Source organism: Tiliqua scincoides, chromosome 3 (genome assembly GCF_035046505.1).
Source record: "Tiliqua scincoides isolate rTilSci1 chromosome 3, rTilSci1.hap2, whole genome shotgun sequence".
In the NCBI taxonomy this organism is placed as follows: Eukaryota; Metazoa; Chordata; class Lepidosauria; order Squamata; family Scincidae; genus Tiliqua; species Tiliqua scincoides.
In genome coordinates, this window is record NC_089823.1 from 214,332,113 (window position 1) to 214,359,427 (window position 27,315).

The following is a 27,315-nucleotide window of genomic DNA, read 5'->3' on the forward strand; positions in this document are numbered from 1 at the left end:
TAACTCTTCATGCAGGAAATTTCTGTTAATTGCAAGCCTTGCATGTACTTCAGAGGTGCCTACATGTAATTAAACACTTCACAGACTTGTTCTGGGAATTCAACTCCCTTTTCTGCTGAAGAACTAGATGTAGCCTGAAGTGCATCGGTCGTCTTCATGTTGCATTCTACAACTTGTTTAACATTCAGTTATTGCCTATTTTTCATTCATGTTGTTTGAGTGTAACTCTCTTGTCCTTAATCATACCTGACTGTCACCTAGATAACAAGTTGATTTAATGACTAGTTACAATGTTACATGCATATAGTACTTCTGAAAACTGTTTTGTGGCTTACTTAATATCTCTCTTCTACACTATCCAGTAATTTAAAATAACTTTTTATTCCGTTGAACATGGAATTTTTAATATTTAATAGTCAGTGTGGAACATAGTACTTGAGAATCTGTAACTTTTCAAACCAAATAGGTGATTGCTTTTTGTTAAAAGGAAATATAGAAATGCATTAAACACAAGTACTCCCAAAGCAGTTATGTACAGGAAGTTCTTTAAATAATTGTCTATAATTTACAAAACAATAGCAATGCAATAGTAAAACATCTCCAGTTGTGCCCCAAATGGCTGGTTTAAGTAATGCAGAATTACCGCACACACCCGTCTATAAATCAATCCCACAGATAAGTCGAGGGCAGGTTTTGAGCCAACAATCATGGAATTTTCTATGACCCTCGGATAAGTTGGGGGTTAAACTTAGGGGGGTGTCTGACTAAAGTTTTGTCTGATTTTACTCAAGGCCAGATCCTGCAAAATAACCCACCACTAATTGTTACCTAAGAACTGTAGTCTCTAATTTATTAAAAACATAGTAAAAGATCATAAGATATATTTTTATTCTTTTTAAATTCTGGTTTTCATCACCTTTTTGTAAGCACTATCAGAGTAAGTGCACTGTAAACTACATACCAGTAAAACAGTGGTTCCCAACCTGGTATTCATGTACTCCCAGGGACACTCAACAGGACCTTTAGGGGTACTTGAAGAAGAATGGAATAATGGTAGAAAAAGGCAGGTCATGCTCCAGAATGCCTTGCAAGGACCAGCAAGGCAGGAAGGGAGGTAACTAGTTTGCTGTGAAAGCCCCACCAATAGCTAGTTTTTGGTCATCAATTCATGTATGAATCAGTGATTGAAAACTAGCACAGTAAAAAAGCTGAAACATAATATGGAAGTTATCAATCACCCAGAATTTCTCAGCACACTTCTGGTGCAAAACAGTGCATAGGCAGAGTCTTCTGTTCTTCATACAGATAAAAACACTGTGATAAATACATGAAGTCTGGGCTTTCATATGGAGGAGATGAGGGCTTGTATTATTAATTACAAACGTTTTGCTAATATGAAAGGTACAATTTATGGAAATGGGCTGCCAAGAGATATGCCAGTGAAAAAGGTTGGGAACCACTACAGGAGAACCATGAATCAAATCCACCTTTAAGGTATCTGGTTTGTTAAGCCAGAAGCTCTACGTACAACATACAACCCATAACACATAACTGGGAGTGTGCAATTCAGTTCACAGCAGAGAGATGCAGCTGCATATATTTGCAACCCTTTTTACTCAGAAGTAGACCTACTGCTTTCCATGGGTGGTGTTCTTAAGTAATGGTGCATTGAATTGTAGCCTGCTTCAAATGGAAAGGATTCCCATCCTGATGTTTCAAAAAACAGACCTGCTTTGCAAGCATTTGCAAAGCAGAACCAGGCTGCAGCAGAAGAAAGGAGAATAAAAGGTTAACTTTGGCTGGACCGTTGCTGTAGAAACAAATTGCTTCTAAGGAGTTGTGCCTGCCTGCTGCTTGAGAAACTTGGTGCCTGTTTGTCTGCAGCTTGAGAAATAAAACTTTTCAGAGTTGAAAGACTGTGCCCTCTGATTGACCCGGGAAGTGATAATTTGAGCTTGATTACTTGGCAAAAATTTATGTTTTGATTTGACAGTACCTTGAAAATATGACTTTACTTTTTATAAGATGCTGACTTGTGCTCTACCATGGATCATGCATGGAAACATTCAAACATACTTAAACTGCAGTTTGGCACTGATTTTGGAGGAAATTGGAAGTACAGGTGAGGCCTCTGTGGGAAATTTGTTCTCAGACCCCCACAGATACTGAAAATTGCAGATAATCTGCTGTTTTGGTCCCTTTAAAACCCCCCCTCCCCAACAATGACTGGAGGGTTTTATGAACCTGCAGAAGCCACTTGCATCCACCTGCAGCCTTTGTGGGCTTCAGAATGGCCATTTCGGCCAAAAAAACTGCAACTTTTGGTTTCCAGAGTGAAACTGGAAGTGACTTTTTTGCAGCTATAAGGCATTCTGAGGCCCAAGGAAGCTCTCCAGCGGCTTCCCTGGGAGTCAGAATGCCATATATGGGTAAAAATGTCATTTGGAAACAGGAAGCTGCATTTTGGGGGCAAAAACAGCCATTCTGAAACCCTTCAGAGGCGACCAGAACACAGCTGCAGTCACTTCCAGAGGGCTCATAAGAACATAAGAACAGCCCCACTGGATCAGGCCATAGGCCCATCTAGTCCAACTTCCTGTATCTCACAGCGGCCCACCAAATGCCCCAGGGAGCACACCAGATAACAAGAGACCTCATCCTGGTGCCCTCCCTTGCATCTGGCATTCTGACATAGCCCATTTCTAAAATCAGGAGGTTGCGCATACACATCATGGCTTGTACCCCATAATGGATTTTTCTCCAGAAACTTGTCCAATCCCCTTTTAAAGGTGTCTAGGCTAGATGCCAGCACCATATCCTGTGGCAAGGAGTTCCACAGACCGACCACACGCTGAGTAAAGAAATATTTTCTTTTGTCTGTCCTAACCCGCCCAACACTCAATTTTAGTGGATGTCCCCTGGTTCTGGTATTATGTGAGAGTGTAAAGAGCATCTCCCTATCCACTTTATCCATCCCCTGCATAATTTTGTATGTCTCAATCATGTCCCCCCTCAAGCGTCTCTTTTCTAGGCTGAAGAGGCCCAAACGCCGTAGCCTTTCCTCATAAGGAAGATGCCCCAGCCCCGTAATCATCTTAGTCGCTCTCTTGCACCTTTTCCATTTCCACTATGTCTTTTTTGAGATGCGGCGACCAGAACTGGACACAATACTCCAGGTGTGGCCTTACCATAGATTTGTACAACGGCATTATAATACTAGCCATTTTGTTCTCAATACCCTTCCTAATGATCCCAAGCATAGAATTGGCCTTCTTCACTGCCGCCGCACATTGGGTCGACACTTTCATCGACCTGTCCACCACCACCCCAGGTTGGGTCAGGTTGGCTCAAGTCTAGTTCAACGCAAGTCTGGGGGATCTGTGTTGAACCAGATCCGCAGATACAGAGACCCCATCTGTAACTTCAAAAAATTACCAACTTACCTTTACAGTGATGGCTGGACAATCCTGAAATGCTGGATGAGGATGTAATCTATCCATACTTCAAAAGATTTTCTGTTATTTCTGTGGACTCTGGAGGTTGCAGACATAATACCAGTTTCAAGGAATGTTTGATTGTAGCAGTATAGTCAAGCTCTGTGATGTCAAAGATTTTTCAAAATAACTCATAGGAACTTGCATATCAGAGGGCCTGAAATTACATAAAACCTTGAATGATGAGTCATATCACATGAGTGTTCAAAACATTTTTCATCTGAAATAGTATGTAATGCTCATTGAAGCATAAGGGATTTCAATAACTTCTGGGCTGTTGAATCCAAAGGAATTCATAGAGGTGGGTTACCAAATTGCAGGGTGGGCAATTATTGCAAGGCTGACATAAAACGAAGTTTGATTACCTTCTGCTATACTAGTTCTCATAACTGCAGGAGTGATATGCTTACTGTGTGGCAGTATTATGATTAGCTCCCTCCTGTTTTCACAGTGTTAAATGCAACTGGGGAAAGCAAATGAAACTCTAGGATAGCAATGTGGAGAAGAAATGCTACTGTTTTTATGATCTTTTGTTGTGAGTTCCGGTCTGTCCTGTATGAGATACTCCATGCAAGAATCAAAATGGTGGCAAGCCATTCCTGCCACATACAAGGGAAGACTACTCTTAAGCACTCTACATCTGAGTTAACATTCCTTGAAGGCGTGTTCTGTTTGATTTTTGCTTGTGATTCTGTGCATTGGTAGGTATGAGTTTATTTCAACAACTGTAGTGCATTGGAGGAAGATAGCATCTGCTTGGCACTAACACTTTCTCCAGGGTATGGCTGAAAGATGAAGAGAAAAAGAATTCACCTCCCCTTTTCATGTTTGTCCTCATTTTCTTCTCAAAGGAACACCTGGCTCATAACTCTGTGTGTTGCAGAAGGAAAGTGGTGGGTAGCAGATGGTACTTTCCTCCCCCCCACCATATATTCTACACTAGTAGTTCTCAAACCACCAGCTAGACCCACCAGTAGCTGACCCACCAGCTAGAGAACCACTGCCCCTTTCCCTTTAAAGAGCAGGAGAAAGGAAGTGATATGATTCTCATGATCATGCTGCTATGGGGGAAGAGGGGGCTTTTTAAAAACATAACTTACGTGCTGCTGGGGTCCAGGGTTGTTTGGGGAGCTGAGCAGAACCCTCTGCAGGGCTCCCCACAGCTAGTAGAAAGTAAAAAAAGCTATTGTGACCCACTTCTGGGTTGTGTTCGTGAAACCGGAAGTGGGTCGTGATGGCCTTTTTACTTCCTACAAGCTGTGGGGAGCCTTGCAGAGGGCTCTGTGGGGCTCACTGGACCTCAGCAGCTTTTTATGTTTGGGAAAAGCTCCCTCTTCCCTTGTAGTGGTGAAATCCTGAGGATCATTTTGCTGCTGTTCTCCCTGTCCCCGCAAAGACTTACCTTCAGGCTGAAATTCTGCATGTGTTTGAGAACCAGTGTTGTACACTCTAATCTACACATGCCCATGCAATTCTTGTGTTGCGAGAAGCACAATTCCTCTTTGTATAATTTTGCTTTTTCTCTGACATAATCTGGTTTTGCTAGCCATGCAAAGGACAGACTGAAGCCCTATTTCCCCCAGCCACAGATAATCTTATGCCACAACTATTGTAACTTCTGAAGTTTCAGTGAGCATTGCATTACTTCTGAAGAAATTCTTTGTTCCATAAGGACTGTATACCTGACCTTTAACATGGAAAGCTGAATTTTATCCTCTTTCTATCCAAATGTTGTATCATGGCATAGACAGCCTCCACCCCAGCTACAATAACTCACACATCTTCAAGAACTCCTCATCTGGCTTTCCTTTTTTAAAAAAAGCAAAACAAATAAAAAGGGAGGACAGCAGGATACAGCTATTAAAATTATGATACTCCTTTGGAAAAACTGCATGTCTTGGTGCTGTGAAGTTTCCCTGATCAAGCTCTGTCCATGATCTTTAAGATTTTTCTGTCTGATCCTATTATGTACTGTTGTATAGTGAATTCAGTTGCAGCTTCAACAGTGCTGCCTTGCCATACCAATTACAGTAGAGGAAACTTTTGGTCTTTTGGAATGAAGCAAAGGTTTACAGATGTCCTATTACCTATAGCAGAACTTGATGTCTTAGGGCCCAGTCCTATCCAACTTTCCAGCCCAGGTGCAGCTGCAGTGCCACCCCTAGGAGAGGGAACAAATGCTCCCTTACCTTGTGGAGGCCTCCATAATTCCTCCCACCACAGGATGCTGCGCAAACCCCATTGGCACGGCTACACTAGTGCAGGAAAGGTGGATAGGATTTGGCCCTTAACTGGTTGCCAGGTTACAGGCCCTTTGATTCAGACTTCCACTATTGATTGATATGTTTTTCCCTAATTCTTCAGAATTCCTTCCCTTTTGATTCATGATTTTTGTTTAATTTTACTTGCTCTACTGCGCTTCCCTATTCTAAGTATTTGAATAGTTCTGGTATGTGTAGTAACAGTTTGTCCACCGGAGGGTACTTCTGGATAAACATGTAGAAAACTCTTTAAATGAGCAAGTGCACTTCTTACTTAAAGATGTCGTATTCCATTCTAGCCAAATTTGAAACAAATGCAAAAAACACATTTAAGATATGTATAGTATTAAGTAGTATAAAAAAACAGTCCCTAACATTATAGACCTCTCCAGTTCAAGGTTGTAAGAAACCACCTTAAATGCATGTTAAAGTACTGAGCCATTTCTCAACTGGTGTTTTCTATGGTTTAGACCTGAGGTTCACAAACTGTTGGGTTACGATCCAACAACCAGGGAAGCCATCTATGCTCCCTTAAGGGGTTGGATGGGGATAGCTATCACAACCCACTTCCGGGTTGCAGTCACAGAACTGGAAGTGGGCCACAATAGCTATTTAACTTTTCTGAGGTGTGGAGGGTCCTGCAAAGGGATCCACGGGGTTCCCTGTACCCCCCTTGGAGGCTGGTGCTGGCAGAATAATAATGATAAACTTTATTTATACCCCACCCTTCTCCCTAACGGGACCCAGGGCGGCTTACAACATATTAAAAACAGATTAAAACATAATTTAACAGATTAAAAACATATTAAAAAACACATTAACAGATGCCATTAAAAACAGTAGTCAGATAAAAAGAGCATAAAGCAGCAGATCATAGAGGAATCAGGCCTGTAAAAAATACAAAAAGATGTTAAAAAGGCCATGAACTCAGAAGGCTTGTTTAAACAGAAGAGTCTTCAGGCCTCGCCGAAAAGTTTCAAGAGAGGGAGCCATTCTCAAGTCAAGGGGAAGGGAGTTCCATAACATTGGTGCCACTACTGAGAAGGCCCTATTTGTTGCCAACGCCCCATGTACCTCCTTAGGTGGCGGCACTTGCAAAAAGGCCTTCTCTGATGACCTAAGAGGACAAGCCGGATTGTGCGGCAGAGATAAGTGCCAAAAAACCCCTTCTGTTCCCTGCAGCTGCTCAATTGTGGGTGATTATGTCCTCACTATTCCCCCACCCCTGCAAAACTTGGAGTTGTTTTCAAACTCCTGGAGAGTTTGAGAACTGCTGGCTTAGACCTTAAGAGCAACTTTAAGCATGTGTAAAATGTGGGCGTGTCTAGTAGGATCTTTTATTTTGATACAGCATAGCAACCTGCTGTTGTAAAACTGCTTATTTGAAAATTCCTTTAGTTCCAGTAGAAGATTGCCATGTTTCATGGGGAAGTGCTATTCCGGAAGTGCAAGTCAAAAGTACCCTTGGTCATTAATTCCTTTGTTTGGATCCTGGCCTCATATGCAGAGCAAGGTTCAGATCTGATCCATTTGCTTCATGATGAGCTCTGTGTGTGCCTGGGCCTGGAACTCCCCAACCATGTGTGCAAACATTGGTCTGTGCCTAAATGGCTCTCAGTATTGGGCCCCAATATTGTGGTATATATTCCCTTGGCAATTCAGTTTAGAAGAACTATTAAGTGGGTATGATATTCACATTTAAAATACCTTCTGCAGGAGAAAGCACGAACGACTGCCATGAAAACTTATTTCAAGCGTTTGAGCTAGGATAGAATTATTGGTGTCAGTATTCCCTCTCATCTTTGCTCCCATGAAGCCTACCTTGTCTGCTTTGGGGCAGCTCTGGAGTTCTCTGCAATGACATCATCATCTTCAAGCTCTGGAATACAAAAGGGAAGCTGTACAATGCTTTCATTAGAGCTGTGCTGTTGTGCAGTTTAGAAGGAATGCTGCTTGGTGTAAGAATCTTCTTTATTTAAAATACATTGTACATAGCATGACTGCGACAGCATCTGCCATAACATGAGGAATACACTACTAGAAAGTTGAGTGCTATGTGAAACAACACCATAGGAGAAGCTGTTAAAGGTGAGGCAGGAAACCGTCACTGATTGATCCCATGATTCCCAGAGCACACTGATTATGTTGGTTACAGTAACTATCAGTCACATAAGGAGAGAGCTGTAATAAAGCAGCATTAAGGGAAGTATTACTGTATAGTTCAAGTTTGCTTAATTGAGCATTCACTTATTCTAGAATCCTGTCACATTGTATTGGTGATTTCTATGGACTTACTGAAAAAGGGATTTAGGAAGATTAACATATACTAATAAGAATGGGTTCCCCATTCTTGTCATCTGATAATGTGTGCTTAAAACTACATTTCTCCATTTGTTTTGAAGTAAACTGAAAGCATACAAACTTTCAGTGCAGCCTCATTCTCATTTTTTTGCAATACATAAAACATTAGTAAAATGATTAGTTGTGCCAACTAGTATTGCTTTTAGTAATAAGAACATAAGGGCCCTAGAACATCCGGGGAATGCTCCCTTGTTGCCTAAGGTGTATGGAATTAAAATGTTGAGGAAGTTCAACATTTTAAAATGTTTTAAAATGTTTTTGATGTAAGCATTTTGCCGTGTGAAATATTTGTTTTAAGCAAGCACCCCGAGCGTCATCTCTCTGAACTGAATGGGGGTCGCATGAGAGCTGCTGAAAGTGACTTTGCATAATGAAGTGAAGAAACTGCCTATGAGAAGGTCTAATGGGTACGTGGAGATAAATTTCTGCTAGGTCTGTCAATCCGAGAAAGTCATTCTTGCTAGTAGAATTGAGCATAGCACCTCCATCTTGAACTTTTCTTGAACTTCTCTTCAGGACGTGGTTTAGCCTCTTCAGATCAAGAATTGGCATAGTGTCCCCATTCTTGGGCATGATGAAAAAGGTGATATTAGGCATCATATTTTACTCTGTGGGAGTCCATGAACCTGTCCCCAAAAACTCTCATAATTACAGTGCATACCTGCTCTTCATTGTCTTGATGACCCAACAAATTGGAAGCTGATTTTCCAAAGAAGTGAACAAACAGCTGAAAATGCCCCCTTATGCAAAGGCTGTGGCATCACCCTGACAGCTGGTGTCTGGAATCTTCATAGCTGGGGAATGAGGATGAATGGAGACCTTTAAAGGCAGGTCTGCCTTGTTGCTATTTGTGCTTTAATCCTCCTTTGATGGTCCAAAAGGAATTCTGGACTTTAAAGGTGTATATTTTCTGATGAGAGAGCCTTCTCTTTTATCTTCTCCAGGATGGGACAGCTTGCCTCTGGAAAAGGGCATGGGTCTGTAATATGGATCTGGGAACCATGGTTGACATGAGCTATGTATTGTTCTTTTCCTCTACTTCAGATACTGTCACCTGAGTAGAGAACTGAATGGTATCTTCTTATGTCGCTTCTTATAGTGATGAAGCCTAACTTGCTGTCAAAGATGGGCGGGCTGAATCAAGGAGCCTGTGGCCCAATACAAAGCTCAAACCACACCAGCCTTTCTCAGAATCAATCCTGAGACAGGTAAAGGAGGCCTCCACACGTAGTAGCCTGTATGGGGGGAAGGCTACTAACTAAAGTAACCTGCAAAGAAAAATTCTTTTTATCATGCCTCTTTAGACAGTGGCAATTCCATCAGTACTTCAAATGCAGATAGTATTCCAGACAGGTGTTGTTTTTCCTTTAGTAATTTTTCCCCCCATGCATTTGCAGGGCATGTCAGCTTCAACAGTACAGTATTTGAAATACTGCTAGCATTCCCAGTGGTTGGCTGCTGCCTCCTTTAGCCTCCCTTTCCTGGGCATTTCTAAAGAAAAAAGTGAATGGTGACAACAGCAACCAGTCACTGCAGTAAAGCTGCTGCAGTCTGCAGAGATGTGAAAAATTTAAAATGGACTTTAAAAGTTGCCCATCATCCATTCGGCCATCCATAATTCAAGGTTGCTGGTGGCAACCAGACAAGTGGTTAAACAAGCCTAAGCTAGATTTCTAAAGAGACAATTGTGTTTTGCCTAGAAATATTGGCCAAAATCCAAAGAACCATGCAACTAATTCTGTGTGCTTCAGACTGTATTTTGTTCCTCCCCATCTATCCACCCCCAACTTTATGCTGAAACTAAACTGCTTTTTAAAAAGGGGGAATGTTCAGAACAGCTTTTGATATTACTTTGGGTAGGTGGGTGCATGGTTTGGGAACGGGATGTAAAAAAAATCAGTCTCTGTGAGATCTGCTCCTAGAAGAAGGGCATTTCAACTTTTGGGTATTTGTTGGAAAAACACCCCTTGAATTTGTGTGCATGTCTAGTTTAAAACAAAGATTGCCTCCAGATTCTTTCCGGGAATCCAGCTGGAAAGGAATCCAGGTTGGAACCAGAGTGTGCAGGGAAGGGCAAAGTCATTCTTTTCCTGTACGCCCAAGTTCTAGCTTCAGGAGGTGATTTTTCTGAAGAAGGCATGAAGAGAAAGACTGTGTACCCTAGTTCCTACTAGGATTTTTCTTCCTCCCCACTCCCCAGGGAGGCCAGTTTTGAAAGAAAAAAAAAGCACTTTGTCTTGAAAACAAACTGAGTGAGTGAGACAGATTTAGCCCCAAGATCTTAATTTACCAAAGAAATTTAAGCACATAATCTATCATCCTTTTTCAGTCATGCCTCATGAACATAGTTTATGGTAGTCTAGCAATATGAAACTTATGAACAGAAACCCATCTGGCTCCATGATTTTTGTGTCTGGGAACAGTATGGTGGATTTCTAGGATTTCAGAAAGGAGTAGGTGCAACTTGTTTGACTTGAATGTCAAGAGCAGAATACAGATTTGAATTGGGTGCTTCAGTAACTTGCGGTGGGCAGTGTGAAGTATGGCATCAATGGCAGATCTGCCCTTACAGGGAAGAGACAAGTTATTTGAGGTCTACATCTTTCTCCAGCTCCGCTCTTAACCTGCATTATCCTGGGTGATAGCTCCCTAGGCCATAAAATGCTGCTGTTCAGTGCTAGGTTGTTGAACAATACAACCTGTGCCATCCAGAATTTAATACTGGATAATCAAGCTGACCTGTCATGATAAGCTGACCTAATTGGGTGAGGAGGATCAGGTTAACCTCTCCTTGCTTTGTCCACCAGGTTTCCAGAGTCTGGAGTGCCCCGGAGGAGCGATAATCTGTAATGAATCAATTTCCTTAACTAGGTGCCTATCTGTCACCTAATTTCAAATGTGACTGATTGTGAATGACTTGAGGCAGGATTGGGTTTCTGCTTACATACTGCCCACCCTACTATTCAGTGGTCTCCCTGAGCTGGTAAGGGTGATCTCATAGGTAGTGTTGATCTTCCCCAGATTGTTTTGGAGGATTACAGCATTCATGCTAAGGCCTCTCTGTGTGGTGCAACTCAGCATTTCATGTCCTCCTTGGCAGCCATAGACTCACCTCTGATAATAGCTGATCCTATTCAAGTTGCAAGACGCATTCGATTTGTTTTGTTATTAGAATAAGACAGTGGTGTGTGCAATGGGGCTAAGGCAGTGGTTCTTGAACTTTTTCAGCCTGAGGCTCCCCTGATCCTTGTGGCCATTGGCCATGGCTCCCCATTACAACACCTTACCCCAGTTACCCCCAAAATGTGGATGAAGGTGTTATAATTATACGCTAGAAACAAAAAAACAGCTGCCAGCACTCCGAGTATGCAATCCTAACCACACTTACCTGAGAGTAAGCCCCAGTGAACAAAATAGGACTTACTTCTGAGTAGACCTGGTTAGGATTGTGCCCTGAGTTTGTTAGCAGCACACCTGGAGGGGTTTTGAAAGGGAGGGGGGAAGAAATGATGTATTTGCTGGGGGAGGGGACTTTGTTTTGTGTTTATCTGCTAATTGCAAATGGATGCAAACTGAGACCCAGAGACTGTTTGGCTGCAATCCTAACCTCACTTTCCTGGGAGTAAGTCCCATTGAACACAATAGAACTTACTTCTGAGTAGACCTAGCTAGGATTGTGCCTTAATACCACAGGACTAAGGAGTCAGTAAGCTGCTGCTGGGAGAAGCCGCCGCTTGGAGCCTCATTTGCAGCAGGAGAAAAAGGGGCAGCCCCCAAGGGACTTTGAAGCTCCTGCTGTGCGTGCTGATTGGGCAGCCAGAGAAGCCTGGAAGAGCTCCTGGTGGCGGGAGCGTGGAGTGAGTGGGGGCAAGCAGCCAGAGTGAGGAGGGAGTGAGAGGAAGCCAGAAGAGTTACGGTGCCAGAAGCAGCTGGCTGGAAAAGGATCCTTGAGAGACCCTTTTCCTTGCCTGCAATGCCCCTAAGTGACCCTCCCTGCATTGCCTCCACTGGCAAAGCTTTGACAGTAAGGGCGCTGGGCCACAATCCTATCCACACTTACCTAGGGGTAAGCCCAATTGACTATAATGGGACTTACTTCTGAGTAGACATGCCTGGGCTGGGCCGGGCTCTCAGGCTCCTCTTCTAGCCCCACTTTCCTGGGAGTAAGCCCCATTGACTATAATGGGACTTCTGAGTAGACATGCCTAGGATTGGACTTTTGGTCACACTTTTTTTTCTGAAATACAGGAGCAGGCAATTGGGGGGGGTAAGAATGTGAGGCAAGTGATTCTGGATCTTTGGAAGGTGTAGATGAGTGAAGGTAGGGACAGTAGGGGAGGTGCTAACCGAAATTATGAGATGGAGGGAATGTGGCTTTAACATTTATGGGAGTTTTGGGAAATAATAATAATAAAGAAAAAAAAACATAATCAGGATTTATTCAAAGCTATGATTCTAGCTATCCATGCAGTTATAGCATATGGGTGGAAAGATGCATCAAAATGAACTGTGGAAAAATGAAATTGGTATCTATATGAATAGATACAATCAGACATAGTATCAATACTGAAACAGGATAAGACATGGGAAGATAAGAAAACCGAGATAAAAAAGAAATGGTTGAGATATATAAGATGGGTAAGGGAAGGGGGGCCCAGTACTGTTATAATGGATAAAATCCAAAGGTGTGCTTATGGCTGCAGATATAAATACTTAATGTTAATGGTCGCTGTTCAAGGGGGAGGGGGGGAAAAGAAAAAAAAAGATTGTTGATGTATAATTATGTAAATTTAAGTGGAATGTATACGTTAATATACATCAATAAATAAAAATAAAAAAATTGGAATGTGGCGGTGGGGTGGGGTGGGGGAGAGGAGGAGAGAGAAGTGCCAATTGCCTGCTCCTGTATTTGAGAAAAGAGTGCGATCAAAAGCCCAATCCTAGGCATGTCTACTCAGAAGTAAGTCCACAGGCATATTCCCTCCTAGTCTTTGGCTGCAATCCTAACCACACTTTCCTGAGAGTAAGCCCCATTGAACGAAATAGGACTTACGTCTGAGTAGACCTGGTTAGGATTGTGCCCTTTGTCATGTAATGATTTAATTGTATTAATTATATTAATTAAAAATTAATTTTAATGTAGTAATTTAATGTAAGTAAAAAACTGGGAGTGTGCCTTGACAGTTTTAGTGCCTTGACAGTGTGCCTTGAGCTGGAAAAGGTTGAAAATGGCTGCCTTAGTGATATCCTGCAAAACTAGTCCTAAATACTCTTCTCAAGTTGATTGGTTGTTTTTAAAAAGCTGTTCAGTATGTTCTGCTTTAATTTTTTTACTGTGTAGAATCAACTGCTGTGCTTGATTTACTTATGGCTAGTGGTGTTTGAAAGCTTTATTTTTTCTTAGATTTTGTAATTTGAAAGGCAGAAAGTGGTGTTATGTGTTTTTATTCCAAGTTCTCATTTTTTTTAAACACTTTAAAAATGTACTGTGGTAGATGCAGCCACAGTAGTTCTAACAGTAATCTCTTTTAATTTCTGGAAAATACCTTAAACACCAAAATGTGGTTTTTGTGTGTTTTCAGTAACAAAAAACCCACCCTCTACCTATGGTCATCTTGGATGGCAGCTACATTGACTATATACAGGTGTGCACTACTTAACAATGGGGACATGTTCTCCAATCCCTGTTATGCGATTAGGTCATTAAGTGAACATTCAGTCCAATCTGTTGCCTTTGTTGTGTAAACAGACACTCCCTACCAGACACTAGCTGGCTGCACAGATTGCTGGAGATTACCTCTTCTTTGCATTAAGAGCCTCTCTGTTGTGTAAACAGACACTCTGCTGCAGGCTATGGGAGATGCGATTGCTTCATTAAGAGCATCTTTATTGTGCTTTGACCACCGTAGTACATGCAGTTTGTTAAGTGAACAGTTGTTAAGTGAATGATTAAGTGGCACATGCCTGTATACTGTTTGTCATAATAGACCAAATGCCTACAAGGACCTATGACAGAGGTTCCCAAACTGGGGCATCGTGATGCCCCAGCCTTAGAAACTCAGTCTCTGCCCCCTTAAGGGGTGAAGCGATGCGATTGCTACAATTGCATCGCTGACAGGGACAAAAGGGTTTTTTTAAAAAAATGTATCCGTGGCAGCGCCAGCCGGGAGCCAGTGCAGGGCTCTTTGTGCTTCAGAGCAGCTAAAGATGTGATAGTTACCCACTTCCAATTTCACAGTCACAAACCAGAAGTGGGTTGCTATCACACTTCTTAGCTGTTCGAAGGCATGGGAACCCCTCCAGAGGACTGGCGCTGCCAGAGATAAGTTTTCTAAAAAACCTTCGTCCCTAGTGCAATTGTGTTGCTACCATCGCTCCTCCTCCATGCTTACTTACAGCATGTGAAACTTTCTCTGAGAATTTGGGAACCACTAACCTAAGAGATTGGTTTGTTTATATATTAGTTACTGACTTGTATCTGTGGGTCCAGTACCCATGAATTCAACCAACTGTGGATTGACAAATACTGTACTCAGGGAAAAGAATTATTCCTCTAATTCCATAAAAGGGAAGCAAAGATTAGAGCAGGCAGAGGGCATTGGCTGTATGAGAATAGGAGGTAGTGCAGCAAGGTTTTGCTCGGCTCTGCCAAGTGTCAGAATCTTCCCGCAGTAGGCCACAACTTATTCTTTTGTTTCAGATACCCTCTCACCCATTCCGCATTCAGTACCTCCCCCAGGGTGATCCTTGAGAAGAACAAAGATGTTGATATGAGCAAGTGTCCACATAGTCCTTTGCATAGTGAAGGAAATGGGGGGGGGATTGTTCCCTATTCCAAAGTGGCTCATAAGTGGATTGGGAAGGTGGAGATTTTGAAGAGAACACAAGTGAACAGCTACAGAAAATATGCTATGCTGGAATGATCAGGGACAAATTTTCTCCCTTACTAAATATAAGAGAACCTCTCCTTAAAGTGCCTCCTGACCCAGTGAAGCAAGGGATGACTTGGTTATGATGGCATGGTTGGCTTGGTTATAATTGTGAATTATTTCAGTTGCACATAATGGTACAAACCATGACAACTATTTGAATAGTGTTGTGACTTCTCTCTTTTACTCTGTTTTAAGAGATCTGTAACCTGCTTTAACAGGGGCCATAGACTGTATATCTGGGGCTGGGTCTGGCAAGAACTAGACATGGCTAAGTCCCATTGAATAATTAAGTGCTTAATTTCCATTGGTCTTGTTATGATTTAAGCATGTCTAACATTCTGTGGATTGTAATCCTTATTTGAGGATATAATTCTCTGTTCCTGCATATATTGGGATAAGAGGTTTGTTGTAATACTTGCTAAGATATATGAAAAGCACTTTGAAAACACTCAAAAGTATCATAAATACATTTTATTAGTCTTGATGGAAGATGTAACAAAATGTACAAAGAATGGCTTTGAATCAGTCGTGTTCATTCTAATGATGGTGTTTGTATACATGTTCTTTTTTTAACAGTGCATCTGGTGCGAGTGTTGTAGCCATTGACAACAAAATAGAACAGGCAATGGTAAGTAGAGAACTAAATGGTTGATCCTTACAATTCTAATTATGTGACCTGATATATTCATTTTTGCACAAGGCACATTCAAGTTTCAAGTAGGTATAGTAGTAGGAGAATTTAAGATAAAAGGTAAAGCAGTTTTTGTTCAGTTTAGGACTCTGTATAGGTGTAGAGTAGCAACCAGCTTATGTTTTACCCAAGAATAACATGGTGAACAGCCTGCTGCTTTTCATTACTTTGTCTTTGTGCAGTGCTGTGCTGATAATTGAATTATTTGAATGGAAGTTAACAGTTTGAAAGTCATTTGGGAGCTGATGTATAGCCAGTCCCCTGTACTTTCATAACTTTCAACATTGAAAAGCATGTGTGTATAAACTGATATGTTTATTAGTCCTGGGTTCAATCCCTGGCATCTCCATATGTGACCCAAAAATTCCAGTCTGAAAACCTGGAGAGTCACTGCTGATCAGTGTATAATGGTGAGTTAGGTGGACTAATAGTCTGGCTTTATACAAGGCAGTTTCCTGTTTCTGTCTAATAGTAACTCTATCTCAGTCTAAAGTGTGTGTGTAGTGAATGTTTTTATTTTTAGATATTTCTGTGTTACTTGTGTTGCTAGGATTAATTTAATTAACTGCCAATGAAGTTATGCCTAGGAATTTGGCATGGTGAGATTTTGGCATTGAGAACTAACAAATGGTTTGCTATTTACAGGATCTGGTGAAAAGCCATTTGATGTATGCAGTCAGAGAAGAAGTGGAAGTACTGAAGGAACAAATAAAAGAATTAGTTGAAAGAAACTCTTTACTTGAACGAGAAAATGCACTGTTGAAATCTCTCTCAAACAATGATCAGTTATCCCAGCTCTCAACCCAACAGGCCAACCCTAGTAGCACTTCTCAACAGCAGACAGTGATAGCACAGCCTCCGCAGCCAACGCAACCTCCGCAGCAGCCGAATGTCTCCTCAGCGTAAAGCTTTCTTGCCTCATTAAGAAACTGAAAGCAATCTGTCCTTGTGTGCCACTGGTGTTCTTTCCACTTTATATGAAAGCGAGTAGCCATGCTTCAGTTGTGTGTTTGGGCCTTTTCAGTATTAGACAATCATTCTACAAGAGCTTTCCCTCACTGAGATGTCATACAGCACAGTTGGTGTCCAGTTATGCCATCAGTGCAGAAGGGAAATGGTAGAAGGAGTTATAATGCAAAAGTCTGCATTTATTGGTGCGTATGAGTCGGGTCTTCAAGAGCTTTGGTGAGGCTCTTCAAGGTTTCCATTACTCATGGATTACTTTGAGCCTTGCTTTTTTCACATAGTAACAATTCATCTTTAGAGCCACTGTTCTTTCAATTACAAATAACATTTGCCTACATTAGTTTCATTTTATTTGTGTTTTTATTTATTACAGGGCTGCTACTCATAATGTACATGAACAACGTCACAGAACTTTTAATTTTTTTAAATAAATGTAAGTATCAGTAAAAATTGATAGGATTGAGTTGAATAGATAAAATGTTTAGGCAATAATTGAACAAAAGAATCCTGGCATATTTCTAACACTAATGGCAATTTACCTTTTGGTATTTATTTTCAGTAGTTAAGACCCAGCTTGAATGTAAATTTTTGTATAGTGTAAGTATGAAGACCATAGTGCATCTGTACAGGTAGTCGCCAGTCATTGTGATATAATAATTGATGGGCTATTTTGATGAAGAAAACTTTGCTCATTTCTGTTTCTACTTTCTAATAGAGAAATTGCCATGATTCCTCTGCTTTTTGACATTTCGTATGACTTTTTTTGGGTGGGAATAAAAAGCTGTGAAATTGTTCAACCTACTTTGTAACCAAAGAAGAAAAGCTGTGTAATTGAGTTTTTATTTTATAATGCACATTCTTTATGTATTTTTATTTAGTGTTCTCATTCACATTTTTCTTTGCTGTCTAGCATGATCTGCATGACCTATAATCTCTGAACCACTTTCGTACCTCATGTTTTATCCAGCACTCTTATTGTGATATGTAATAGTCTGTGAACAATGTCAAATAAAAAGAAAGAACAGCTAGTGTTGGTGGAGCTGAGCTGGTGTGTTATGCACTAGTTTAAAAAAAATGAAGTGAGCCATCTTTTGTTCATTTAAAATGGTGTTTTGAATTTCGTATGCAGAAAATGTTTTGTTAAATTGCAGATTTTAATGTATTTAATAAATGCAACATGCAGATTAAGTGCAGTGTATACTGAGTATTTAAATTAAAATGTACATTTCATAAATACAGTTTCAAGAGACCATCATTTGTGTATACTAACGTAGTATGTCAGAAGTTGATGTACAATATATTTTAACACTTTCTGAAATTAAAACAGTTTTCTTGAAAGATTTGGCTCTACATGTCTTCAGAATGGGAAGAGTGCTTAGGTCAATTTTCAGCTTGAAAATGGGTGAAATTTACTTAGGTTTTTATTAAATTGTCTTAGTTGAAGGAGCACTTGTGTAATTGCAACATTAATCATCCCTAATTTTATAATTGTAGGCCTGGTTCACACTTAACGTTGGGACCTTAATTTAGGGATGGTGTGCCCTGGGTGAAGATCTTTCCCCACTCCTTAGTATGCTTCTAAATTACTCCTTGAATGAATAAGGTTCTCAGTGAGTTGAACACACCCGTGTTCATTTTGATCAAGTAGGTAATACTCCCAAAATATTGAGACTTGGTTCAGCAGGATATGGGAATACAGCTTTCTCGCAATCCCTAAGTCTTGTTAGGTGTGAAAACTCAGCATATAGAAGTTCACATTCTAAGTATTCTAGATGTACATGTAGGCTGGAGAAGGATTTTTTAGGGAATGAGTAAATAATATCTTATAGTTCACATCATGCATATTCTCTCTAATTACATGCAAGAACAAACGAGTTTTAATTCTTTGAAGTAGTCTAGAAATGGTCTATGCCTGATCAAACATTCCTGCTACGAAGTAAACTGCCTGATTATAAAATGCTTTACGTTCTGTATTTTACATCATCATGCCACTGCAAATGATCTCATTAAGTGTCAACTCCCTTTCCCATTTTAGATAGGGTCATGGGAAGAGGCCCCTTAGACTTGGTTCAGGGGTTTTTCTCTGAAGTGGCTGCAGCTTTCCCAGGGAAGCCCCTGGGGAGGGATGAAGAGGGTGTACCAGGCTAAGGCCCTTAGGTTTGGCCATTTCACTGTCACGGTGGGGAAAGCCATTGGTGTGCCTGGAGTGAATGAGGCTCTCAGCCTTATGTTAACTTGTATCCTCTCCACACTGTGGTGGGAAACAGCCAATATGTTGCAGGAGCAGCCCAGCACCTGGAAAGAGTGCCTGTGAAACACAGCTCCAACTCAACTAGCTCTGCCCCTCCAGTTCCACGGCTAGAGTGGTCAAACCTTCCTGAGACACTGAGATGGTGAGTACCCCCAAATAATAACAAATAATGTTTCTGTTTACATTTAGAGAGCCAAAGAAGGGAGAGGGAGTAAAAGCCATGGCATCATGTGCAGTTGCCTCAGAAAGAGCAGAGTACAGCCTGTCTACCTGTCCTGCAGGAGTTTGCAGACACCCCAGCTCTGTCACTTCCTCAAGCACAGCTTGGTCCTTTGTTCAGAGGTACAGCCAGGGCTCCAGGCTTTCACAGCAAAGCTAACATGGATTTTTTTAATGGCCTGGGTCAAACAGCCAAGTTACTAAAGAGATTCAGAGTTCTTTAACAGGTGTGCCTAGGCCCCCTGTACTCCACCTGCACACCTGACCTGGTTCAAGATACTCATGGCAAATGCAGGAGCAGCACTAGTTCCTGCTCTTGAGCCAGACAAAGAGGCTCAGGCTAGAGATAGGAGCTTCCCCAGTGACTCATCTATAGCCCCATTGCCACTTGACCCCCCCCCCCCGGTAGGTTCTCTGTTCCTCCCAGGTCCTCCACTGGATTTCTGGAGACCCAACAGTATCATTCCCCCTTTTGAATAGCCAGCTTTGAGTCTGCATAATCTGAGACATCTTCCCTGGAAGAGGGTGAGCTATATGAGAAGGATCAGAAAGAAGGCTAAATGGGCATCTACCTATTTCCCTCCAAACATTTTCATGAAATAAAGTTATTGAGGAGGGTGGAGTTGGCTCAAGATCTAAGGGCTCCAAGATAGTGGATCACCCACAGTGATCCCTCTTCCCTGACTTTTTTCAGAAGCTTGTAGATGGGGAGCGGGCTTCTGCTGGGGGAAAACAATCCACAGGCCAGCTTCCAATTTTGTGCTTTCACCTGAGGTTATATCCACATTAAATGCTCCCCTGTTATGTCCACTGGATGCTCCAGTGCAGCCTGGGCTCTTAGTCCTTTCAACTGACAGTGAGAGACTTCCATGGGATGCTTATACCATTGGGATGCATCGAAGTGGCCTTGTATAGGGGTTTCAAGGCTGCCTCAACTGCCCTATGAGCTTCTATGGCAAACTTTTTATGGTTGTCTTCCTGTGGTCCCAGAATCTATATATAGCCTTGGCAAAGTTAGGTGTTCCTAAAGTGATCAAGGATGGGCTCCACTGTTGTCAGCTCCCTTCCTGGAAGGATTGATGCAGTCTAGTTTTCAGCCAGGACTGGTATCAAAAGTGGAATCATGTCACATTACATGACTGGGACAAGTGAGTCTGAGTGTTCCCTTCTTGGGAGAAAAATAGTATAGATAACCTTCTGAACCTATCCCAGTGGAAACCAGAGAAGAAAAAGGCACTCCCTATGTGAGAATTGACTCTCAATCAGAATTCCTTTTGGAATTGAAAAGGTGGACAAATACAGGAACAAAGAGGATTCAAGCCTAAATGATAGCCTAGCAAGTCTTCCTACAAGGCCCAAACCCAGCATCCCTCCTTTTCCAGTTCTGGAGGGATATCCAAATATCAACAGCATGACGCTAAAAGCCCTCTGTTCGCGGGTCACTTGCAATTCTTCACCAACTCTTCACTGACATGTGGAAAACATCAATGTTGGACTGATACTAGACTTAATGTTATGAGAGAGAGGTTTGCTTTGGAGCTTCAGACAAACACAAGAACGGGTTTGTGGACTCTTACAGGGTGAGGTACGACAATCCATCCAGCCTGTTCCTCAAGGTCAGATTGTTTATTTCTTCATCACTTCCTAAAAGAACAGGGATGTCAGGGTGATAACTGAACCTGAAGCGATTCAATTGTATGATGAAGAAACGTTTCAAGATAGGTCCTCTGATCAATCCTGGGCAGGAGGTCTGGTCTAGAGGGTAGAGCCTCTGTTAGATAACATCAGAAGGTTGCCAGTTCGAGGACACCGGCAGCTCCCTGAACGGCTGAGAATGGTGAGACCTTGAAGCAGCTGACAAAGCCAAGCTGAGTGATTCCACCTGCTCTTGGTGTGAGCAAGAAGCGTCTTGGCGGCCCCCCATGTGAGAGATGGAGCTGCTTGTCAGCCTGCGTGGGAGAACTGGAGGCCAGAAGTGAGACCAAACCAGGAAGATCCATTCTGAAATGTTGTTGGTTCTTGAAAGAGAGAACATTTATGATTGTAAAAATCCCCTTGAGGGATTTAGAAATGCCTGCCTATTTAAACCACCTTGAATAAATTCAGAGGAGTAATCTGATGACCAGAAAGGCTGTATCTAAATACCTAGTTAGTTATTTTTATTATTAATCCTGGCAGCACAGTTGAAATGATTTCCTTCCTCAGTAAAGCTAGCAGAAGCCTATCTCCATGTTCCCATCAGGCCATCTCATAGGAGGTTCTTTCACCTCATCTATACAGGAAGCCACTTCTAGTATCAGCCCTGCTGTTCAGTCCAACATCAATCCTTAGGGTCTTCTTCAAGATTCTTATGATGCTAATAGCCCACCTTTCTCTACAGCAAGTATCATTTACCCATACCAAGATGGTATCCTGATTTGCTCTCATAGTCATCAGAGGGGATCTAGGATGCCCAGAGCACACTAGAGTGCCTCCGCTAACACAGATCTGTGGTCAACATTGGTAAAAGCACTAATGTCCAGCCAGCGAATAAAGCTCCTTTGCATCATCACAGACACAAGGACTTTCTGGTTTTTTCCATGGTAGGGCACACCAAGGGCACTGCTCTCATCTCATCAGTTCTGAAGGTACCCCCGACTGGATCTCCTAGTCCTAGTACAACTCCTGGGAATGCTGATATCATGCCAGGATGGTATATCAGAATGTCCATGCCAGCATAACCTGCCGCTTGACACTGCTCTCCCAGTCAGTGCATCATGACTTATTATGGTGGTGTACCAGCAACTGAACTTGGGATCTGGCATCCAAGCCCCCCCTGAAAAAAATCTGATTTTCTCAGTTGCCAGACTTTAGAGATGGGGGGGGGGGGCACATCCAGAATTCTGTAATTCAAAGCCTCTGGTTGGTCTCCAAGACATTGAAGAGTATTGACTTACTTGAACTCCAGGCCATATTCCTAGTGCTCACATCCTTCTAGACTCAGATCAAATAGCAGGATGTCCTGGGGTATACAAACACCTTGGACGAAGCCTATGTGAATAGACAGGGAGGGACCAGGTCGCTGTCCCTTCACAAGGAGGCAAGCAGGTTCTTCAACGGGGCAGACACCATTGATCCATCATGGCAGAACACGTCCTAGGGAAGATTTATTTATTATGATATTTATATGCCGCCTTTGAGATGGTTTACAGAGGCGAGCTGAGTGTAAATCCATTTTTCAATGTGATTTGTAAAAGTATTATTTCATGAGTAAAGGTGGGTGAAAACGGTTCTATTTTTTTTGCAAATTTTGGTGTTTTCCAAAGTTAGAAGTGCAGAAAGTGGTAGTGTTTTATTCCAAGCATACATTTTTATAAATTATAATTGCTTTAATAGTGTACTAGGTAAGTGATATAGGTGGTATAGTGTCAGCAGATGCACTAAATTTCATAAAAATCTAAGGTCAATTGGAAACAGTGTGATGATTTGACATGAAATGACCCCAAATGGCCAAAATTGTTAAAATCTTGGGTTTTTTTCGAAAAACACCATCATGTTATGGTATTGTATATTTTTATCGTATATCATTTGATGGGTAATTTAATGCAAAATGCCATGGAACAAACCACATTGAAGTATCTGTATTCTTTCAAGAAGTATACCAAATAACCAAAAAAGGAAAACACAGCTATCTTCTGTAAAATTAAAAAAAAAAAGAATTGGATTTCTTTAACTCAAAACTGACCAATGATACTGTTCTGAGAGCCAAAGAGGTGGTGTTATGATACAGCAGGGTACCAATAAGGTGTGTTACTATGAGCCAGCTCTCATTTCCTTGTATCAGAACTCATACTAGAACTCTTAGAGCCCAATCCTAGGCATGTCTGCTCAGAAGTAAGTCCCACTGTAGGGGAAATTCATGGATGAGAGGGAAGGGGGGGAGCCCCCATGTCTAAGATCAGATAAAAAACATCAAAGTTGTATCTGCACAGGATTCAGATTCATTTAATCTTGCTTGATTCTAGTTAGACTTATTATTTGACTCTTTTAAACTCTTGTAAAATGCCAATGGGAGTCCAGTTTGCCTCCAGATTAAAAATAGTGATGTTTCAGCTCTGTTGCATAGACTTTAGCAGTCGTCCCTGACTCCATTGCTCCTTTTCCGCTCCCAGTTTTTCTCCTGAGGGCTTCTTCCTAGCACAAACACTGCATTATGGTAAGTTCTCAAGACCCAGTAGAGTTTCTGAGCTACTGCTCTTCATCCAATAAAAGTGAGGGAGGGGAGCCAGTGAGGGGTGGGTGCAGGGGGTACATTGTACCTGGCCCAGGGGTCCAAAAGGAGGTCTAGGTGCTGAAGGAGCGGAGCTGCAAATGTCCTGGGATCTCTGAAAATGTTTGCATATATTGTGTGAAGACTAGCATGCACATTTTGTCAGCAGTGGACAAAATGCCTCACTGAGGCTTCCCACCCAGTTGGAAACTGCATTTCCGGGTTTCCAGAAGCACAGTTTATGACCTCAGGGAAGCCTCAGAACACTTCCCCAGTCATTTCTGGAGTCGCGTGGGGCTCTATTGTGCTGTGGGGGGTGGGTATCCTGAACCTTTGCCCTGGGTGCGGGGCTGGGTAAGTCCGCCACTGCATTTTGTGTAAGCCTACATAGTTCTATGTACTGTATCATGATTCGTAAAAAGTATGATCCAATGGAGAAGGGAAGGGGCTCAAAAGAAACTTTGTACCCCCTGATAAAATTCCTCGCAGAGGTCCTGGAGGGAAGGGGAAAATAACCCAAATTAGCGCCTACAAGTGACATCTCAACACAGAAATCCTTTTTTCAGTGTCTGTTAGTGCGAGTAGGGTTAAGGGTATTTGGGAGAATGTCGTTTGTTTATACGTGGTGTTGCTAGTCTTCGTGTACTATATCAACCAGCTCCCAAAGCCTCCTCTTTGTTTTCTGTGTGACAGCACCAGCTTAGTCAATCAACTGCTGCAGTCAGTGTTTGCATCACATGATAGCGGCTAACAAAGAAAACAAAACCTTTTAAACACGGGGTGGGGGGGAGAGAGTTGAGATGAATGGATCATGCCAGCTGTTCCCTGCTACAGGGTCTGCCTGCCAGTTGGAAGCTTTTTTTAGCATAGCTCACCACTACCATATTATATAGGTGACTGGGCATGCAAGAAAAGAACCAAAACAAACCAAAAGGCAGAGCAGTAGGATTAGCCTGAAATCTCTGTCCCAGGAAAATACATGAATACACTCAGAAGACTCTGTGCCCTTCTCAATTCTTTAAACTGGAAATGGATTTTTGTTTGATTTAAAATCCCAATTCTTCCTTGAAAGGGGAACAAGAATTGGTTCTCCTTTGCAACAGAAATGAGAATCTCTTAACTGCACATGTGAAGGTACTTCTCTTCAGTGCGCTAACTCTAGAAATGAATGAAGGACAAAGTGAAAATCCTGAAGTCTCGTCTCAGTTTAATTTCATCACTATATGTATTTACATCATATGCTGCTTTTTTGCCATATGCGTTCGAGGTGGTTCAGAGTTTAAAATAACAGAATGCAAAGAGGAGAATAAGTACGTTCAGATACCATAGTCATTGCATAAAGCAGTCTTGGGAGGAGTTGGTCCTAGCAGTTGGTCCTAGCCAGGCCACTGGAAGGAACCTCATCTCTCTGATGCATCAGGGTGGAATGGCTCCTGGTAATGGAGGGGCCAAATGGAAGAGTCCTCACTAGGCTTCTTATCACATAATTCCCGACTTGGGGAATGGGATTGTTGCTTCTTGGCCCACCCCCAGCATCAAATGCCCCCTGGCCACATCCTTGATACTCTTACATTCAGTTTTTGTGAGAAAGGGGTCTTAGCTGTGTACCCTAAATGTCCAGGATTCCCGACTTAGAAATGACAAAGGCTGCAATCTTAAGCACACTTTCCTTGAACACAAGGGGACTTCTGAGGAGGCATGCATAGGATTGTGCTGAAAATGAGCCAGGGTCCCTTTGTCATAAAAGCCAAACATTTGGCAATGGAGGGGGGCACAATCACTGGGCATTTCGGTGTCTAGAGGTTGGGCCAGAAGGCAGTCCTGCTCCCCTGTTTTGTCTTTGGAAGCTAATATGAGAAGATGACGACTCCTTCAGATATAGCCAGGTGAGTAGAGAGAGTTGTGGGGGGAGCCAATAAACACTTCTTCCTAGCAATGCTAATAAAGGGGGGGTCCCACTGTCCACCTTAAAAAGGGCCTTCAACATTAGAATTAGAACCAGTTTAATTTCATTTCCTGGATCATATTTCACTTTTATATCCAATTCTTTAGTTAAGGTACTCAGAGGGCAGATGTAGCCTTGCAGTAGCCCTCTGCGGCTAGGCCAGGGGCAACTTTCTAGGTGACCCTCACTGCTGATCAAGCATTTGAACTTGAGTGTCTTTGTAGCCATCTCCTGTGCCTCTCTATTCCATGCTGTCCAGTCCACCAAATCACTGGAAAGCTCAGTTGCTTTTTAGCAATGAAATATGAACACAGAATACAGTAATTGTTCACTTATTTAATATAAGAATCATTGTTTGGAATTGTCAGCAAGGAAATGACAATTTCACCAACACGACCTGATGAATCACAGAATAACACTGTTAAAATGGTAATTAGGATTATCTTCGATCTACTGGTCTGGAAAAGGAAGCTAAGAAGAAGAGCCCTGCTAGATCCAACTTACAGGCTCATGCATCCAGCATTCTGCTTCCCACAGTGACCCAAAAGAAGGCTCCAGGAAGCCTACAAGCAAGGCATGAAGGCCAAAACCATGTGGTGCTGTGGCTCCCAGCAGTTGGTATCCAGGCATTCTGTCTTGTACTTTATCTCCACCTACTGGCAGGAAGGTTTAAAAGTTGCTTTACAAGTCTGGGTGGATTTACCATGTTTAGTACTTAGCATTTGTACAGTGCTTTTGAGGGTTCAAAGTGCTTCACATGTATGACCTTGTTGCAGTGCTTACCTTACCTGTAAGGCAGTTCTCAACTTTTATTTCTTTACTCAGCATGTGGTTGGTCTGTGGAACTCCATGCCACAGGATGTGGTGATGGCATCTGGCTCAGATGCCTTTAAAAGGGGATTGGACCAATTACTGGAGGAAAAATCCATTATGGGTTACAAGCCATGATGTGTATGTGCAACCTCCTGATTTTAGAAATGGGCTGTGTCAGAATGCCAGATGCAAGGGAGGGCACCAGGATGCAGGTCTCTTGTTATCTGGTGTCTCCCTGGGGCATTAGGTGGGCTGCTGTGAGATACAGGAAGCTGGACTAGATGGGCCTATGGCCTGATCCAGTGGGGCTGTTCTTATGTTCTTACCAGATTCATGTTGCAGGTGGGGGAGAAGGTGAGAGAAAATGAGGTCAGCTGGTAGGTTTGTTAAATCAAGAACTTCATGATTTCTGTTACAGCCCAATCCTTACCTTTGCTAGCACCAGCACAGCAGCTGCTGTGCTGCCGTTAGCCATCGCAAACATGTTGTAAAGAACGTTTACAACAACTTATGAGTAAGTAGTGCTGGCGGGACGGCTGCACTCTCCCGCTGGCGCTAACTCTCAACCCACGGCCACTGGTAAGTGCAGTGCAGGAGTGGAGGAAAGGCAGAATGGAGGTGAGGAGGGAGAATTTTTTTGGGTGGAGGGGAATGTGGATTAATTCTCCACCATATCCTAAACCCACATTCTAGGCCTGAAAGCCCCACAAGGCTATTTGGACTTGTGCTAGATATTTTGCTGGCACAGATCCAAGTAGCCCCACTGGGCAGGCTGGAGCTCAACATGGGCTAAGGAAACAAATGTTCCCTTACCCCAAGGAGACCTCTGGCCTGCTCCTACCCAGCACTGGGCCCATCCCACTGCACCAGCACTGAACAGTTTTGGGCTGCCCATCCCTTAGCTGCTGCAGTGCATAAGCTCTCATCTCTCACTAGCTGCCTTTCTCTTGATACTATTTTTTTTTTATTGTGAGGAGGAAGAGTATACTGAATAAGTATGTTGGACCCAGACCAGGAAGATGTAGGTTCACATCCCCAGGTGGCTATGACAGGTACTAGGAAGCCTTGGGAAATTCACAGTCGCTCAGCAGTTGTGAGGATAAAACATGACAGCCAGTGTGGTGTTGTGGCAA

The 27,315-nt window shown here is 42.4% G+C and overlaps 1 protein-coding gene across 2 annotated transcripts in view; it reads left to right on the forward strand.

Annotated features, from left to right (window-relative positions):
* The window catches only part of TSC22D2 (TSC22 domain family member 2), a 43,935-nt gene extending 25,974 nt beyond the window's left edge, over window positions 1-17,961 (forward strand). For both annotated transcript variants that reach the window (XM_066619994.1, XM_066619995.1), the window contains 2 exons: window positions 15,625-15,676; window positions 16,385-17,961. In XM_066619994.1, coding sequence (XP_066476091.1) covers window positions 15,625-15,676; window positions 16,385-16,645 — 313 coding nt within the window. In that variant the 3' untranslated portion in view covers window positions 16,646-17,961. The remainder of the gene's footprint in view (window positions 1-15,624; window positions 15,677-16,384) is intronic.
* Window positions 17,962-27,315: the final 9,354 nt, after the last annotated feature.